The sequence below is a fragment of the Calonectris borealis genome, chromosome 1 (genome assembly GCF_964195595.1).
Source record: "Calonectris borealis chromosome 1, bCalBor7.hap1.2, whole genome shotgun sequence".
Classification (NCBI taxonomy): Eukaryota; Metazoa; Chordata; class Aves; order Procellariiformes; family Procellariidae; genus Calonectris; species Calonectris borealis.
In genome coordinates, this window is record NC_134312.1 from 3,561,391 (window position 1) to 3,581,276 (window position 19,886).

At 45.0% G+C, this 19,886-nt stretch overlaps 1 protein-coding gene across 1 annotated transcript in view; it reads left to right on the forward strand.

The window, feature by feature from the left end:
• The window catches only part of PLXNA4 (plexin A4), a 432,942-nt gene extending 420,273 nt beyond the window's left edge, over window positions 1–12,669 (forward strand). Inside the window, exons 29-31 of the mRNA XM_075142680.1 lie at window positions 867–1,079; window positions 11,394–11,544; window positions 12,289–12,669. Of these exons, the coding sequence (XP_074998781.1) occupies window positions 867–1,079; window positions 11,394–11,544; window positions 12,289–12,384 (460 nt within the window). The 3' untranslated portion in view covers window positions 12,385–12,669. The remainder of the gene's footprint in view (window positions 1–866; window positions 1,080–11,393; window positions 11,545–12,288) is intronic.
• Window positions 12,670–19,886: the final 7,217 nt, after the last annotated feature.

The following is a 19,886-nucleotide window of genomic DNA, read 5'->3' on the forward strand; positions in this document are numbered from 1 at the left end:
CAACTCCTAGGCCGTGATCATATGAATGCATTTGCCCTGACACAAAACGGCTTGAGGCAAAGGCTGGAGGTAGATACCTCAGGGCATCTCACACAAATGAACTGCTCCTTTGAGAAAAAGGGGAAAAAAGGGCTTTGGATTGCAAATGGAATAACATTTCCTTGGTTAGGGCAGATACATTTTCATTTCAAAGGTTACAACACTTCTTCCCTACTCCCCTTTTTTTTCCTTGAGGCAACAGGATTTTCCCTGTCACGTAAGGACTGCTTCACGCCCAGTATGCTGGGATCATACGTGGTCTTGGGCTTGAGCTGTGGACTGTGACCGTACACGGTGTCCACAGCACACAGTGAGTGCCATTAGCACTCTCAGTCTCGGCCTGAGAGCTCTACCTACCTCTCTTCCCATAAGGTTGCTATGAAGGTACAAGCCAAGTCCCCTAATGACAAGTGTTTACCATAAGTTTTGCAGATGTGATGCCTATCCTCGTCTGATGAAGCAGCCAACAGGTGAAACTTTGCATTGCACCCTAACGTAGAAAAGATAAGAGTCATTTTCATTGCCTCAATTATACTCTCATTAATTTATGTGCATCTTCAATGAGATGGCATAGACTTTAAGACTGACAAAATCTGGCTTGTAAGGATAACAGGGACAAAAGCCACTGCTGAGGTGACTCCACTGCTGTCCCTAGAGTCCTGTAGGGGATGAATTTATTGTATATCAAGCTTTATCCCAGAATCCTTATGTCCACACCATGGTCTTTGATTGCCATCCACCAGTCTGCATTGTAACCTCGCACGACAAAGCCTGTGAACCGTGCACTGACTGACTCACTTCTTCCACCCCTCCCACCTTTCTCACAGCCTGCCGTTACGGTTCTGGGTTAACATGATCAAGAACCCGCAGTTTGTCTTCGACATCCACAAGAACAGCATCACCGATGCCTGTCTCTCTGTAGTGGCTCAGACTTTCATGGACTCCTGTTCGACCTCAGAGCACCGTCTGGGCAAAGACTCACCCTCCAACAAGCTTCTCTACGCCAAGGACATCCCCAGCTACAAGAACTGGGTGGAAAGGTGAGTTTTAGCTCTAGAAATAGGAATGACATAGGCAAGTGATACAATGAGGTCCTGCTTCATGGATGGAGGTAGGAGGCATCAGCATTGCCTCCTATACTGAGGCAATATTTATACCAAAAGTAGCTGGTAGCTGCCTCTGACTTTTTTTTCTTTGGTTATTGCCTAAGTAGAAAGCTCCGTGTTAGCCTTTTACTCCCACATGCCTCGCAGCAGAGATGGATATTTAATTAGAGGTGCGAACTGAAGGTGTTTGCCATCATTGTTTCTCTTGAGGAGAAACTGTTGAGAAGCCCGAGAGGGAGGAAGGAAGGGGAGGTGATGTGTTTGAGCCCTGTGAAGTACGTGGGCTTCTAAGTCTTTCCACACAGACCAGAAGTGGTTTACTGTTCTCAGCATTGTTGTGACAGTCCCCACACCTCCTAGATCCCAAGGGTCATACAATTACCTCCCCTTATTCCGAGCCCAGTAGCTTTCCTTGGAGGCTCTTCTGTGCTTTGAATGAGATGCCGTAAGATTGACAGGCTGGTGACTGAAGCACTGCAGGTATTTTCTGAAAGGTCAGAGATCTTTCCAAGCATTTTATCCACATCTGCAAGACCTGTAGCTGTACTGGTCAATCTACTGCACTGAAGGTCAGTGTCTGGCAAAGCTACTCTACAGGGAATACAACCAAGACAACTATTCCTTCAGTTTCTCTAAGGTTTTCCGCAGAACAAGCAAATAGCACATCTTGCACTCCATTCAGCAGGAGCCTGTCTGCTGGAACAAGCCTTGCAGAAGTTGATCTGTGCTTTGTTTTCCAATATGCTACGCTTGTCTGGAGTTATTGACAGATTTGGGAACTGCACAGATGGAGAATGATTACTACTCTGTAAACACAAGGATGGGTTTATCTTACAGATCATTCCTGTTCAATGCCGTCCAGTTTTAAGCAATGATTCGTCTGGATGACTTCATAGGCACTATCTAAAATTGATACCATGCCGTGCAGGTTATATGAGACCTCTGCTACTGTAGGCACACTGCGCTGTAAACCACTGTATTGCCTTTGGTAGGGATGGTTTTCTCTCATTTTGTGAAAGGAGATCAAAGAGCTCTGTCCCCTAGTCGGCATGAGGTGACATTTTTTACAATAATGCTCCCATTGGTCTCTGATTTGTCTGGACAATTATTTTTAGATGTGGTTAAACACTTCTGCAAATGTCGTTTCTAGGCAACCTGTAAGGCTCTTACGAGCTACCTTGCTTAATTATGACCTACTTCTGGTACTGTGTCCAAGTTTCTTAGTATGTATTGAGGTTGATTGCTGGATTGACCTGAATAGGGGGAAAGAGGTGTTTGAGATTCATTTAGAAATCAAGTTTGCACCAACAGTGACCCAAAGGTGTCACACTCCAGCGACAATTTAGCAACCTTGTGTGCAGTGCGTGGTTGGTTTCTGTGGACAAATACTTTGTTTTACTTATGACCCTGGTGGATTTTTTATTTTTGGAGATGGTACATTTGAGAAATAAACTGAGGTGGAGAACAGGGTATGCAACACCTCTTTTTCTGGATAAACAGAAGGCTGCAGTTTCCTTTTTTTTTTCCAGTATTGATTTCACTTTACAACTTTTTGGAGCTAAATCCTGTTGCCCAGTGATCTTCAGCAGTAGGTGTTTCATTTTCCTAGAAGTTTTCCCAAACAACTGGGTTTGCAAACGAGGTATATAACACCTCCTGCTGCTAGTAAACAGCACTGGATTTCTGTGCCCAGCATGTGCTGGGTTGTTATCTGCACTGATGTCTGACAACTTGAACTGAAGCCCAAGGGGAGGCTGCGGGTTTTGGAATATGGTTAGAGCTTCTGCCCTGCTTATATTTTTGTGTGTCAATTCCATTGACTCAAGGCAGTGGCACCTGGATGCTGTGGTAGATCAAAGAAAAAACATATCAAGGATGAATAGAATATAATTTCAATTCTACCCTGAGTTAATGAATTCCTTTTCTCCATTCTGCAACTGTACTTTGAGGGAGTTATTCCAAATCCAATGGCTTCCGGTACTGGTTGGAGCTATTTCTGTAGTCAGTATCAGCTGGAGACGGCATCCTTCAAGACCACTAGACCTCTTCAAAGAGCGAATCATAAGATAAAAAGATTTTCAGTCAGGGAGTTTAAGAAGCAGTTGAGTAAATCAGAGGAACCTGAAATCAAATGAACTTCTTTGATGAAGAAGAATCTATAAGAGGGCAATTAGGCAGTGGTAGATTGTAACCATACTTGAAGGCACTCTGAAGTAAAGACAGGCTCCTCTCTTTTAACGGGTCTGTTGAAATGGTAGCTGAGCTGGGTTACTCCAATCCTTCCCTTTGCAACTCCTGGTTTCTCAGTGTGGAGTGTGCCTTTAGGACTCACAAAACTTAAAGCAGGGATTGACCTTGGCACAAGAAGCAGGCATGGGTGAAAGTACATACCTCTAACCCTTCAAAGATTAGTTTTCTACCTCTTTAGAGTGTGAAGGTACATTGGGAAGGGAATAGCTACAGATTCTGGCCTGGTCGATGATCTACCTCCGCATGGTAGTCAACTGGGAGTTTGATTTCAGCAGTCCTCTGCTGTTGGAAGCAGAGGTGAACTCTGCCTTCTGAAACAAACCCACTGAGAAATCCTGACTTTTGGGAAAAACAGGTTCAGCTTTCAAATTACACATCCAGGACTCTTTCACTGTGAAAACGCATGGCTAAAAAGTATCTAGGTGCAGCCACATCTTGGGTTTCCTGCGGCAGAAGATGAGGCCTGACTGAGGCAGGACAATTAACCCAGGAAACAGGGACAGACTCTTTGGCTTTTGTTGAAGCCATAAAGAGTCAGACTGTAGTTCTAAAACAAGGTGGAGGCTTTTCAATTATCATTATCTAAGTCTACTGAAAAAAAGGGGAAAAGAATTGGAACGGTAGACCAGATTCTCATCTGACTTCTGTTGGTAAAACTCCATAGGCTTTGCTGAATTTACATTAGAGCAGCTTCAGATCTGCATCTTTTCAAGTTTACTTCAAATGTCCCCTTTGAGCCTAAAAATCTGGAGAACTTGGGAGCATTTGATGCAATCCCCAAGCAATACAAAGGGGAGCCTGTTCTAATTGGGACTGTCTCATTAGCATTCAACACCACGCTGAAAAGATGACAAAGGGCTGTGGCTGACCTTTCATTTCTCTCCATGCTGCCAAGCTTATGATAACACTTGTTTGAACTTCATTAACACCGTTTAATTGCCTGCATCACAATCAATACGATGTTTCCCTACCGAAGCCTGGCATGGAGGCAGGGATGTGGGAAACTGAAAAGGGGCAGAGCACAAAAAACAGAAGCCAAAGAGTTTTTCCATTGCACACTGGTGCCCAAAATACCTGCAGTGCTGCAAGGAGAGGAACTGGTGCTTTTTTCTCTTCCCTGCAGGGATTTGGTCTCCTTTTGGCTGTTTATTGTGCATTAAAAATAGCCCTCAAAGAAAAGCTGAAAGTCAATGGAGACATTGCAAATATTCTTAACACCTTGAGAATCTTCCAATGAAGACCATTGAAAAGAGGCTTGCCAAATTTGGGACCAAAAGAGGTTTAAAGTGACTTGATCTGTGGGATTCAGAATTACAACATCTGCAGTTTGTTATGTTAACCTGGGTACAAACACTACCTGACCTAGCTGTTGCTACCCAGGTCCTGGATCTGTGATCTCATCTATTTCCTTTTTCTGAAGCAACTATGGTTTGCATGGCATAAACCTTTAGATGTCAAGGTCTTAAGCCTAATAGAAAATGCTGTGGGAGTATGTTTGGTGTATGCAGAATGGATAGTCTGTCCCCATTCGGGATCTAACCCACATCACTTGTCAGCCTCTGATTCCAGGACTCTGTAGTCAATAGATGGTCTCCTCCAGCGCTTGTGATGTCTGTTGGCCACTTTGCAGCTAACTTTAGAAAAAAAGACAAATTGGACTAGCTTAGTACAATAAAGATTATAAGCTGCATGCACCCTAACACTGGAAGTTATTGAGGTTTTAAACAGAAACATTGGGGTGACCCCAAGGGCTTTAAAAGAGAGTATCAAATGACAGGTGCAAATCCTGGCTCTACTTTAAAAAATGCAGTCTTTCATGTCTCCTTTCCCTGCCAGAAAGAAGGCTTAAGATATAGCATACCAAGGGTTAAGGTAGGGGGGTGTTGTCAGTAGAGATAATAAAAACTGCTGGAAGGCGCCTCAGGAGGTCAACCCAACCAGCTCCTGCCTCAGGGCAGGATCAGCTCTGTCTAAAGCCTTCTTGACAGATGTTGTCTATCCCTTTCTTAAAGGCCTCCAACGACAGAGCCTCTGCTCTCCTCAGGCAACCCGTCCCTGCGCTTCCCTGTCTTTCCCATCAGAGTGTTTTCCCTGATGGCCAGCCAAAATCCCCTTGGTTGTAATTAAAGCCCAAGCCATCTCATCGCATCCCCAGGGACATGGTGTACAGCTCATTCCCTGCCTCTCTGCTGCAGCTTTTGGTGTATCTGAAGACTGTTCACTTGTCTTTCTTTACCTTTAGTCTCCAAAAAGCTCCTGATATTTTCTCATCACAGTAACACACTGCTCTTACATAGTGCGGTTTTCAGCAGGCAAGATGAATATGTGTCTATACACCAAGGGTACAACCTCAGACCCACACATCCTCTGGACTGAGACGATGCTGGATGGTATCTTTTCCCAGAGAAACTACCTGTTCACCAATTCACTCTTCAACCATTGACTCCATGCTGCCTGCTCATTCTCTACCATTTATTCTGAGATGAAAAGCAGCAGAGCCATACACATATCATAGAATCATAGAATAGTTTGGGTTGGAAGGGACCTTTAAAGATCGTCTAGTCCAACCCCCCTGCAGTAAGCAGGGACATCTTCAACTAGGTCAGGTTGCTCAGAGCGCCGTCCAACCTGACCTTGAATGTTCCCAGGGATGGGGCATCTACCACCTCTCTGGGCAACCTGTGCCAGGGTTTCACCACCCTCAGTGTAAAAAATTTCTTCCTTATATCTAGTCTAAATCTACCCTCTTTTACTTTCAAACCATTACCCCTTGTCCTGTCACAACAGGGCCTGCTAAAAAGTTTGCCGCCGTCTTTCTTATAAGCCCCCTTTAAGTACTGAAAGGCCGCAATAAGATCTCCCCAGAGCCTTCTCTTCTCCAGGCTGAATAACCCCAACTGTCTCAGCCTTTCCTCATAGGAGAGGCGTTCCACCCCCCTGATCATTTGTGGCCTCCTCTGGACCCGCTCCAACAGGTCCATGCAAAACAAAATCATTGCCCTAGCTAAGGGATGCATACACAGACGGAATCGTTCCCTCAAGCTCTTCAAGGCAAATCTCTGGAAGAGCTGACAGATCTTCAGCTAACTTTGGGGCCAGTACCTTTTGCTTAGCTGTCATGCTTTACTGCCAAAATCCAATCAGTGTCCAACAGCCTGGCCTTGAACCTCTCTCCAACATAGGATCAGTCTGGGCTAACAGAGTCTTGCGGCTGCCTGTAGCTGAATCAACACAAACGCAAACTTTGCAGCTCAGATGCCTCCCAGGAAGCTAAAACTGCCATGCCGTGTCAACAGAGGAACTGACAGCATCTTCTTGCATTGCTTCACTTCATCACATAAAAGAGCTGGCCGCTAGGTTGTTCCCAAGCCTTCCTTCAACCCTTCTCTGCTCTAGCAGTCCCCCATATCCCTTTCACACATCTCTTCCTCCTTCAATGGTCTGGATACAGCCGGCTATTGCATAACCCTAATTATGTTATTGCTGTAATTGCATCTGCCGTCTGCAGCACATGGATTCGTTACAAGCTTTTCATATGCTAAAATGATTATTAATGAGTGCAGTCCCAACCCAGCGACAGCACAACAACAGCCATGACAAAAAGATCTTTTGGAAGGCAATTAGCTCCATGCTAAGCTGCCTAAACCGCGGCAGTGCTGGAAAATTTCAGGAAGCACTGGCAACACGGCTTTTCTCTTCTCTTTTGATGAGTTAATGAGTTACTGAGTGGCAGCAGGCACAGTCATTCTCGTGAAACAGCTCCACTAAGGAGCCTTTCCTGGTTGGTACCGAAGGCAAGAGCATTTACTCCTGGCTAAACAGAGGGCAAGATGTATTCCCAGGTCACTGTTGTATTGCTTTCCTTAGGAAAACAAAACAAAACAAACAAAACAAAACAAAACAAACACAACCCAGGGAAAGAGGAGGATGTGAAAGCAATAAGAACAATTATTTTTTGAGAATAAGAGGAAGCACTACTATATATTGGTGCATCCAAAACCCTTCCCCATACCATAGTGGCAGTGGATGGTCTCATGGGCTCTCCTGTTCCAGCCAGGCTGGGGTGAGCTGCTCTGCTAATGATGCCTATGAAGTCACATCCTATGGTCTAGTAATCCTCACATCCTCCATTTGAGTTGCTGATGTGCCTGAGTGAGGGATTTACACAAATTTCTTGAGGGTTTCTGATGTCTAATGAGCAAGTTTCCTGCCACATCAGAGAATGAGCAGTCTTGAAGTGAGAACTCAGTCTCCTCCTGTGATTTAGGGGAAACTCAAGCACATAAGAAAGGATCTTTTGAAGTGCATCTAAGGATCTCCTGGAAACAGCTGGAAAAGGATCCACTGGAGATAACCAAAACTGGAATACAGAAGAAGGAGCAAATCTGCAGCACCAGGTCAGCGAGTGGTGCACATCTGAATAAGTAGTCATGATCTTCTACTTTGGACTCTCAGTCTTGAACCTTTGGAGGCAGGCTAAGGTAGATTTGCTGCTTTGCTACCTTTCTGTCTCATTCAGAGGGAATCTGGCTTAGCCTTACATTCCCAACCTCCTGCTGGCTAATGCAGCCTCTGGGGTTATGGAAGTGTAAGTCAATGATCTGCCCGTGTCTCAGGTGAGATCTGGTGACCCTCAGCTTTGGGGTGCTCACAGGAGCAGCGTGGTGAAAGAGCATCTCGCTCCCCGTGCATTGTGTCACAGTTCAGCTAGGGTGTAAGTGAGAGCTGTCAGCTGCAGGGGCGAAGGGAAGCGGCACACAGGCAGCCTTGCAAATGCCGGCAGTGAAAACACAAGGACCTCTGGGGTTCGGTGACAGCTTCACAGTGGTTTTGAAGACATTAGGGATATGCAAATGGCAGAGAGGCCCTAAGTACCTCTGAGGATCTGGGCTCAAATAGAAGGTAAATAAAGACTCAGCAGGGATGTTGTCATCTCCCTGCTAGGATGCTTTAATATACACATTCATAATTTCTTTAGATAGCGCAATGATGGCTTCATTAGAAACACTTCTGTATAAATAAGTCATTTGGCCACGGCAGAGTTCTGATGGAAGGATATTATACGTTTTCTCCCTGTACTAGCAGCTAGGTTTGATTATTGGTACATGCTTTTTTTTCCTTCTTTTTCTTTTATTTTTCCCATGAAACGCACTCCCACAATATCTTGGTTTGCAGTCTTGATGGGAAATGACTGCTCAGGTGTGTGATGGCCAGGGAACTGAGTCTGGGGGAGACCAGGACGCTTTGGTATGGTGGTGGGTCCGTGAACTCAGAACACTGAGATCACAGCTTGAGAGTCTGTCATGGCTGGAGAGTCCTCCAAGCCCTGAAATTCAGATTCTTGTATCCTGTCCTTCGCTCCAGGGAGCATTGCGTGTTGCTTTTTGTTGATCAGATGAGTCATGGGAGTGTTATGCTGCTGGGAAAATATCTCTGCAGGGCTGGAAAGGGACTGGGGAGCTTTCAGACCCTTTGAGTCACAGATCCAGGAGAACAATACTACCAGGTGAAAGGGAGACAGGAGAAACTTGGAGAAGCAGATGATATGTGTGTCTCTGTTGAACTTTTTAGAAGCTCCCCATCCCTGCACCCACTATCCTGCCACCATTTGATGCCTAACCAAACCAGGGAGGAAAAGGAGCATTTCAGCTGCTTGTCAGAGCCAGACTGGCAAATACAACACAGTACCTCTGCTTTCCTCCACTGGACTCATTTATTTCTGCTGTGATGTAATCCCCTTCACTATTCATTTTGCCCAGCAGGAAGGTGCCTATGCAATATTCATGAGGAGCTGGGCTCTTCTCCGTGGGCTCTTCTTAGGCACCATAAATCAATGCATTTCACTGCATTGCAGGCTGTTTTTCCCCACAAGTCTACGAACTACGCTGGTTGCACGTGGATGTAGTTTTCTTTGAGTGCCAAAGCACACCTTGTTTTTTGGCCATAAGACTCCTTGTTTCTCAACAATGTACTTGGCTCTGAGAAGCCTGCGGTAACATCGTCATGGATGCCACCAGTCCCTGACGCTTTCTCTTATCAGAAGTGCATGCAGCACAGGTCTGATTTTGTCCATCTGCTGATGCTGAGACTTGTTTGAGTTTTCTGGGAGTGGAAAAGGTCTAGAAATATTTATTCATTCTGCTCATCATCTTCTCCTGGAGGTAGTTCTGCAGGACAGGTCTTCATGAGGTTTCCAGATGGCTTCTTCCCTTATAGACAACTGTTCAGGTCCACTTGGGGGTTGGGGGTTACGCAAAATGTAAAGTAAAATCAAGCCCAGACCAATCATCACTGTAGTACTGGGAGTGGGCAATATATAGATCATGGGACTGAGGTTTTGGCTGGTCCTGAGCCCAGAAGACAAGATGCTAGGACTCCAGGGAGAGTAATGCTGTTGGGCATACTGGAAGTTGCAATAAAATTAATGAGGTTTGCATGAGATTTTATGATGAGCCAGAGTCTCGCTCTGGAAGCAGTCAGGCTGGAAGACTGTGCACAGAGCTGCCTCCTATGCCTTCCTCTCCCAAGCATTACATCAACCCCCTCTGCAAAACCAGGATAACAACTGAGACCAACCCATTGCAATAAATCAGGATGAGAGCGCAGGGCACAAAACCAGACAGCAAAACTGGAGCCTTCTGGTGTGGAGGGGTTTCCTCCCAGTGCTCTTGCACTGTGCTATCTTTCATAGGAGACTTTGGCAGCTGCTTGTCCCATGCTGTCATAGAGAGTATTTTCCCACTTGTCTGTCTGAAGGATCCTCATCATGCAGCACTTCAGTGTCCAATTTGTCTGCAGTGGAAAACAGCCTCCATCTCAGCAGGTGTCTCAGCACTGTTTACAGGACACCTGTCAGCTCTTTTGGCTCTCCGTCCCCTCTGCCTCCTAATTATAAAATTGTGGATTGCTGCAGTTATGGGCTTTTTTCTTTTTTTTTTTTTCCTTGTGCACAAAATGTCAAATTGCAGAAATTAAAAATGTAAATGATGGTGACTAATTAACCAGTTGACAGCAGAGCACAGCTGCGAGTGACAGTGACTGATTACCTTCCACAAACCTTGTCCTCCAAGACCTGCCTTACCCAGGGGACGAAGGACATCGAAAATCGCAACTTTCTTAAAGAGACATTGCTCTGCTGATGAAGCCTGATGGGCAACGGTTCTGGGGGCTCCATATCTTACAGATAAACCCCAGTCCTCTCGAGCTCAAGGGGAATGTTGTTGACTCTTAAGGGAAGCAGATTTTCCCCAGTCAGAGTGGGGATGGCGGTGTTTTGAAGCCTCTTGCCACAAACTGTGACATCAGGCCAGCTTAAAATTTGGGGCAAAAGGGAGATGTTGAGCATCAGAAGAGTTGCTGGCATAGACTGGATTCAGTGCGGGAGGTGGATGATGTTAGCAATGGATGTAGATGTACTAATGTGAATGGTTCAAGAAAGCATGCAAAGCTTTTTTTGTCTATGGGAGAAAAATCCTGAGCTCTCCGTGGGCAGCGAGATCAGTGGGACTTCTCTGTGGGACTGGAGGTACTGCTCAAAGCCCTTGAAGGCCTGACAGAGGAATCCAGCATCAATAGGTACTGCCTACTTCTTTGACAGCATGGAGAAAGTTTACATGATGCTCTTTGTGGTTTCGGTCTCAGAATAGGGTTAGAATCATAGAATCATAGAATCATACAGGTTGGAAAAGACCTCTAAGATCATCGTGTCCAACCGTCAACCCAACACACCATGCCCACTACACCATGTCCCTAAGGGCCTCATCTACACGTGAGTGAATACAACACATGTCTGATATCCAGGAATAAATGCTTCAGTAATTTCCACTTTTGGCTAAGTCATCTCCCTTGCTGTAATAAAAGAGCATGACCAGATACATCACTGATGCACCAGAAGAGACTGAGCGTGCTAAGTGTATCCTTTCTCCTTATTGTTGATGGCTTTCATCTCTTGACTCCCTACTTCTCCCCTCAAGAAACGCCTGTATTTCTCTCTCTCAGGTACTATTCAGACATCGCCAAAATGCCAGCAATCAGTGACCAGGACATGAATGCGTACTTGGCTGAGCAGTCTCGCATGCATATGAACGAGTTCAACACTATGAGTGCGCTCTCAGAGATATACTCCTACGTTGGCAAGTACAGCGAGGAGGTAAGAGCCTTGGAGGGGGAAGAGCAGTTCTGCAGGACCATGGGACAGCCCACCCATTCCCAGGGCCCAGCATGTGTCACAGATACCTATCTTCATCCTGGCTAGAGGGATGATGGATTTAAGGAATAAAAAGCAAGGCTTGGGGACTGGAAAGGGAGGGCCTGGTCTTATTGGTCTTCCCAGTACTCTTTCATTTGGATCCCTGTTACTTTTGTCTCTTATTATTGGTCAACCAGATTTAGCTGGCTTGCAGTAGTCAATGGTCAGATGTTAGCTTGCTACAGAGGAGCCCTACATGAGCTCTGCATCACATGTGGCCAAAAGCTGTTTAAGCATGTGTGCCCAGTGCCATTTCAGATACCCTAAAGCACCCGAGAATGGTCCAACAAGTATGATACAGGTCTTAAAGGTGACCAGTATGGTTCTGTGTGTTGAAGACCACGTGAGCTACCTTAAGGCATCTCAAGTAGCATGGCAAGGTGATGAATAAAGCTACCGAATAACTGATCTCCAAGATAAGAATCCATTTGATTGGTTGCAATGTAGAGGTCTGCATTTAGTCAGATCTATCCCAAACTGCCTGCCTAGTTCCCTGCTGACTGACTGGCTTTGCGTGATCTAAACTAAGCCTGGGATCCACCTTAGGAAAAGCTGACTCTCATCTACTGCTGTAAGATGCTGAACTCAGTCCTTTGGGGCAAAAAAAATTAAAACCCTACAATTTCTTCCTCTCACTTTTTCCAGATTCTCGGAGCCCTTGATCAAGATGACCAGGCTGGGAAACAGAAACTTGCCTACAAACTTGAACAAGTCATAACCCTCATGAGCATAGACAGCTGAGAACTGTCCTGCCAGGGACACCCTGGGAGGGATAAACCAAGTCGTGCCTCACTCAAGATCATCATCTTTACCAAGTGCAAGTTTTGATCGGCTGTAAGCAGAGTCACCTGAACAGCGCTCCTCTCACTCTCTCATTTCTTTCTCTTTCAAAATCTATGGACAAAGCGACAAAGCCCCAGGGGTTAAAAGAAAAGACTGCAGAGGAATCTTGGCTCTGGGGACATCGACATTCGGGTGGAGCTCTCCTTTTCACAGCTTCCCCTCTGCCTTTGCCCTAGAGAAAAACTATTACACACAAAAACCCCCCACAAACCCTCCCCCAACATCACATCATCACTCTGCAGATGGGAAATTAGGAGGTCACCTCTGTCATGCTGCTTTAACTGCCCTCCTAGGGCTGTAGCCTCTGGAGTGGACATGGAAATGAACTCAGTATTACTAAAAGTCTCCCCAAGGGGAAGGCAGCCTGCCTGCAGGGATCCTGGAGGGCAGAAGCAAATCGAGATCCTCTCCTGCAGAGCCATTGCAACTCTATCTCCTGATAGTGACCCACTGGGAGAGGAACCCCAAGGCTCCCCAAAAAATGCCACAGCTCCGTCCAGAGTTGGACCATTGTGGCTCTTATCTGCCTGGGCAAACAGCGGTGTAACTGCTCTCTTGGGGCAGGGGAATGGTCAAGAGGGGAGGAGGAGACCGATGCTCCCCTGCCCATGTGTTTCATATGGTTATTGTTATTTTTCAAAGAGACCTGTGTCCCTCTCCGTCTTTCCCATTGTGTCCTGTTGGTCGTAGCACTGCGGCAAAAATGCTCTCTCTGCTCAGTGGCATCCCATCGATGGTGGTTCTGTTCCTTCTGGCAATGGACAGCACAGCATCTCCCTCATTCCCACCTCAGCTTGGAAAGCAAGAGCCACAAGTCTCATTTTGTTCCAGGCAAGGAGCTCAGCCTCAGAAACCAACCAGAGGGATTTTTTAAAAGCTGTTAGTTCTTTCCATTTTGTTTCCTCAACTGGAACAAAGCTATTGTTTTCTCATGGTGGAATATCAGATGGATAATGAAGGGCTTGCCATGAAGCAAGGTGGTGCATAGGACTGATGCTAAAAGCTTCCTTCAAAGCCACTGCTACGAGGAAATGTCACCACACATTTTGGAAGGAAATCTTGGAGGAAATCCAAATGAAACACTGAAAATATTCTTCTACCTAGATACCCCCAGGTGAACTGCATGTCTTCTGGAGGTCTCTGAACCACTGTAAACTCATCTGCCTTTTCGTGCCAACTCCTGGCCTTTCCTTTTCTCCATTTCTGGAACCATCAGGCCTTGCTGACGGCATGGTTGCTGCCTGGGAAGGATTTGCTCTCTCTTTGCACTTCCTGTGTCTTCAGAGATCATTGTCACCACAGGAGAATTGTGGATGATTACCCTGTCCTATCCTCCGCTCAGCTCCTCCAGAATAACATCTTAACCTGTTTCACCGCCAACCAAAGAGGAATGAGCTCCTGAGTCTCTTCTGTGTTTGATTATTTTTTTCATACAGCTGCCAGCCTGGATAACACCATGGTTCAGTGTAGTGGGAGACCCTCTGGGTCCGGAGAACCTTGCATCTTGTACACCATGGAGGCAAGAGCTGGGTCTGCATTCATCTCACCAGAGAGGAACAGAGCTTACTAGCAGATGGAGGAGTGGCTTGATGCCACGGAGAATCAGCCCACATCCATCTCACACCATCCTCAGAGCTACAGCCTGGATCTACTTTGCACCTGGAGGGAGGAAGGGGTAAAGACGGGGTGTGTAAATTGATTACAGAACGAGTGCATTTGGTTTTATTCATGCCTCTTGCTAGCAAACCAGAACCTCTTCAGAGCGACGGGTCATGAGTGCATCTAATGGGGGATGTGGTGCAAACAGGAGTCAGTCAGCAAGCGGGTTTCATTCAGCCAAGCAGATACACATGTAGGCAAGTCTTTCTAAAATCATTTAAAGAACAGCAGTCCAAACCTGGATGTGTCTGTGGGGAGAATATCACAAGATTCATATTGAAACAGCAAACTTAGGGACACGTCTTGGTTTTAAAACCCCAGACATTTCTCTCTTGATTATAATTATTATTATTTTGTGCGTGTGCGTGTGTGTGTGTGTATCTGTGTGCGTGTGTGCTTTATTTCCTTTTTAATTTTGCTTGCTTTCTGTTGGATTGCTGAGCTGATGGACTCATCACGCACCTTATGGACATCTCAGCGTTTTTAAGAGGCCTGCGCACTGGGGATGATTTGGGTTTGATTGGTTCAGCCATGATTTTGTTGATCCATTTAGTAATGTCGGCGCATGTTCCAGATCCATTGATTATGGCTGTGAAAGTGGGGTGGAAGTCCCACCAGAGCCAGCGGTAAGAAAATTACAACAACAACACAAACACAATATTTTTTATAAGTACATAAAAAAAGGAAAATTAAAAAAAAAAAAAGGAAGAAACCAAAGGTTTTGACAAACAAAGTGCCACAAAAGATAAATATGGACCCTATTGTCATGCCTTGTACTCACAGCTGGATGGTAGGAGTCTAAGGACAAATAGCTGGCTTGGAGGGAAGTGGTTATGAGTGATGGGCTATACTGCCTGGACATGCGCACATGAAAGGAAGAAGAAGCTGTTTAAAAAGAAAAAAAAAGTATCAAAGTGAACTGGTGCAATCCTGCACTGTTACTGAAGTCAGAGGAACACCACAGGGGAAATTTGAGACTCACCCTGTTTCTTTTTGATGTTTTCAGGGTTGTGTTTTTGTTTTATTATGGTTGTTTTCCATTGTTGTTATTTTATTTCTTCTTGCTGGTACGGAGTTTTTCATCTGTAATATATATTTTTTTTTTCAAGAAAAACTTGAACACTTCAGAGACACTGAGAATGAAACACTTAGGGGAAATGGGAAGCGCCATGAGATTGGTGTCTTAGCCCTTCCCAAGTTCCCATTTAGGCATTTCCATTTTCTCTCCACCCTCTTCTTTCCCCCATCCCCAGGATTTGAAAGAAAATCTGTATTTTGTTTCTCTTTCACCTCCTCATTTTTTTTTCATTTTTCTTTATTTGGTGTTTGAGCTGGTTTTGGTTTTCGCTTGGAAAATGTGCAAATATTATGATGTAAATGCGTGGGCTTCCTCTCCTCTCCCTTTCAGTGCCCTCCCCATTTCCAACCACTGTCCCAGCATCCCCCAGTCTATGAGAGGTCTTGGCATCTTTCTTCCCAGCCTCACCTGTTGAGCTAACTATTTTTTAAGTGCATGTAAAATACAACTAAAAACAAAGACACAAGCAGAAGAATGAGCCCTACTACAACATCGTAGTAGTTCTTTTCCTCTTCCTTTGATTTGTTTACCCCCACCTGCCTTTCCACACTTGACCAAAAATGCCCAATAGGTGATATTCCACACTGTTTTTCAAGCCACACAGAGAGAAATGGAGCCAAAGTCTCTAGAAGTCAATGGACAGGCTCCTAATATCCAGAAAATGCCAGATGATAGGCTGATTTTATGGGTATTTCTCAAACACTGCAATCAAGACAATGAATGCTGACACTTGCAGTGCCACCAGAAATGGGGAAAGGGAACTCATGAAGATTCTCTGTGGTCCTACTGAAAGAGCTAAGATTATTTCTTCACTGCAGAGTTTGCTCTGGGACTTTGCACCTGGGTTAGAGGAACAAAAACAAACACATCGCGTCCTCCCTGTGAGTGTACTCACCTATCAATGACACAGTGACCTGAGACATAATCCATCGTGTCATGTGCTTTTACAGACTGAGCCTTCCGGTAAACACTCTTGTGGGAAAAGTTGAATGCTATCTGGAAGGAGGTGTTAGAGATTGCTAGCACTTGAACAGACAGCACAGGAGAACTATCAAAAAGGAGAAATGCAGCCACCCAAGGGCACCTTCCTCTCCCAACATGCCCCAGTCCTTCTCTTCCCACTCTTCATTCTGTCCTGAACATATCTGAAGGTTTGGTCCAATCCAGCATACACCAGCCTTGCTCCGTTAGGTAAGAGGGCTATGCCAAATTTCTCATCTGTAGTTTTACCACTGCAGTTTTCTTATCATATCTCTTTGACACTGGAGACCATAAAAAATTGTTATGACATGAAGAAGATTTACTACCAGAATTTTGGTTGGTATTTACTTTGACCGAAAAGTGATTACCAAAATTTCCAGATCTTGTGCATTAGTCCACAGGAAGGTGTTTACCATGAAGGCAAAGAGACCAAGTAAATCACATAATTGTCATCATTATTTTTAATAATGCTATTGAAAACTAATAGATAGAGTTTTAAGAGTCCAGTGGCCAGTCTCACTGTTGAGTCAGCCAACACAAAGACTACACATCCCTTCTACATTTCCTGAAGTCCGGGATTCCTATGATGTAACAACCCAAGCACAAAACAGCTAATATCAAGACAAAAATTGTTTAAAAGTAAGCCAAAACACAAAATGTAGATCTGTCCTTCCCCAAGGTTTTAGTGAAGTGTTTTGGAAAGAGACACTATTATGTGACACTATTATTGGAAGAGAAGACTCTTCCAAAGGAAGATTGGAAACTTGACAGGACTGAGTCCCAGGGTTCCTTAGTGGGGCATACATTTGTGTCTCCACAAAGGACCCTCAAGCCCAAGGACTATCTCACACCAAAAATAAAAGTCTGGGCTACTGGAGATGACCAAGACTACTCTCTCACATCACCAAGACATCAGTAAAACAAGTCACGCTTCACCCTTCCCAGCAGCCTGAAGAAGAATTACTCATGAAGCAGATTCATCTGATAGTGTGGAGATATTGCTTGGCACTCTAAAAGGAATGAGAGAGAGAAAAAAACTGGTCCTGCTTCCCAAACTCCTGAGGCAGGCTCTAGTTGTAAGAGGTTTGCTTCTCCATAGAAATCTGTTACTTTCTGCGGTGGCCATTGCTGATGTGAGAAGATGCCATGACCAGATAAGCACTTTGCTGGAACCACATCAGTCCCAGCAAGGTGTTTTTACTCCCTTTCTTCTCCCTGGTTCAGCATTTAGCTACAGAAGCCAGATAGAGGGCACTGTATAGAAATGTGCATTGTGGTCCCAACAGGTTTGTGTTGGTTTTGGGTAGCTCACCAAAAATTACATCCAGACACCTAGTTTGCATATCCCCCACCCTTGAATGAGGAAATGAGTATAAAAATCCAGCTTTCAAATCAGTGTTGTTGTTTAAACTCCTCTGAGCCTCTGATAACCTCCTCTCCTCGGATGACCAGGAGAGCTCAGGAACGAATCTCTTTCTCCAAACTAGGGAGCTGTGATCATTTACACGATCATAGTAGATTGTGTTTCTATGTTGGCAGATGCCTCACCGTGACAGCTGTTGAGTAGAGAAGTATTGGCATAGCCTCAGTGATGCCAGGACAATTTGCTCTGTGCATCTGATGAGGAGTAGAAGAGTTGTCCTCCATGGCAGGTGGAGGTCTTGGGATGTCCTAGCTCTTGCCATCCAAACTTGGTATGCTGGGAAGCAGGCAACTAATGAAGCAAGTGAACCTCAACGTCATGGCGTGAACCTCAGCCTCCTGGCTATTCACAGCCTGAGTTTTCCTGCTTTGCACCCAATGCTGTTCCCATTTCAGACTATCATTTGGTCGATGGAGTCCTGCAGTTTTCCCTCACCTCTGCCACTGTGCAGTGCCCCTTCCTCCAAAAAAGTTGTGTTGTCTTACAGGACATACCTCTTTTGCGGAGAATGCTTTGAAAATGGAGCTTGCCAACCATGTTTTATTTGGGATGGCTCAGTTCACTACACTGTTAGAGAAGCACCCAAGGGGACACAGGCTTACAGCAACAGATTAATTTGTAGAAAGATGTTAAAAAAAAAAAAAAAAAAAAAAGATTTACACTTGGAAAAAATAAAACCACCAAAAAAACCCCAGCGAGGATATAAAGCTGCTTAGTCTAATCAACCTGTCACGTGTGTGATTTTTGTTGTTGTCGTCGTTGTTGTTTGTTCATTGGCTTTTTTTTTGTGTTAATCTTCTGTTCTAAAAATAGAGAGTTTACCTCAAGAAATTCTTTCTGCTTGGAAACCGATCACCTCAAAGACACTCGCAGCAGAGAGCAGTGTGCAGGGAAGCTCAGTAAAGTGAACTTGGGTGTAGAAAATGGGGAAAACCAGATCATTTAGGCTCTTTCAGCATTCCCTTCTCTTGCCGATGTGGTCTGGTGTGGCTCCTTGACTCTGAGGACAGCATTTCCCAGTAGGAGATGTTGCTGTTGACTTTCCAATAGAGCCAGGTGGAGAAATCAAGGCACACGTCCAAGCTTGCAGTCCTTTCTGAAGTATCTTAAGAGAAACTTGGTGTTATTTAAAATGTCTATGCTGCTTTTTCTCCAGTCCCCGGAGAAAACCCACTTTCCAGCCCAGAGTGAGGTAAGGAAGCAGAGAGATTAGGTGCTAGCTAAATGCTCCCAGTGTTTTCCCCAAAAAGTCAAGATGAGAGGCAACTGGATTATTTAACGTCACAAGACAGGCCCTTCCTAGTGTCTGACCCTGTGTCTTGGACATACACATGAGCTCAGAAGTCTCATTCTCTGTTTTGCTAAAGCTTCCACCTTAAATACAAAATCAATGTAAAGACATATCCTTTCACTACAGTGTTACTAACAGCCTCAAAGAGATGTCAAGACAGCATTAGAAAGGAGGTTGGGATCCTTTTTCTTAGGTTGTTGTTGTTGTTGGTTTGATTTTCTTTTGAATTGATCCTAGTTAAAAAATAAATAAAATCTATACTATTTAAATTGGAATCCCGTTGTTACTTGGTAAAGGCAAAGCTTCTGTACCTTTGTTATAATTAATTGTATACCTGTGTATGTAAATATAAGGCATTCCTATTTTGCAGTCCAGAACAAAAAAAGAAAAAAAACCTATTTGTAATATAGAATAAAGTTTATTAAAAAAAATAAAGAAATAAAAATGCCCCAGGCTGTGATTGCTGCTTCCTGTGGCCAAATGGAGCCAGAGGGAGGGAATTCAAGTGAAGGGGAAGCACGGGACTGGAGATCATGTAAGTGTCCCACACAAGTCCCTTTCACATCTACACCATAGGACACCTCTCCCAAGTTCAGGCTCCTCCACCAACTACAGTACATCCTCTAGAGTTTCCTTAGTGCTCCAGAGAGTCAGCACATGTTGGCATTTCAGGCTTGACTTCATACTCATGCCCATGGACTGGGCTGATGAAGTGTGGTGGGAAGTGGATCCCAGCTGAGCAGACCCCTGCTATGTGTAGAGAGAGGGCAAAGGCTTGGCGATCAGCATGTTTATGTCAACAAATGACTGTGAAAAACCTTCTTCCACCAATCCACTTCCTCCCTCCCTCCCTCCTTCCCTCCCTCCCTCCCTCCCTCCCTTCCTTCCTTCCTTCCTTCCTTCCTTCCTTCCTTCCTTCCTTCCTTCCTTCCTTCCTTCCTCCCTTCTGTCCTTCCTTCCTTCCTTCT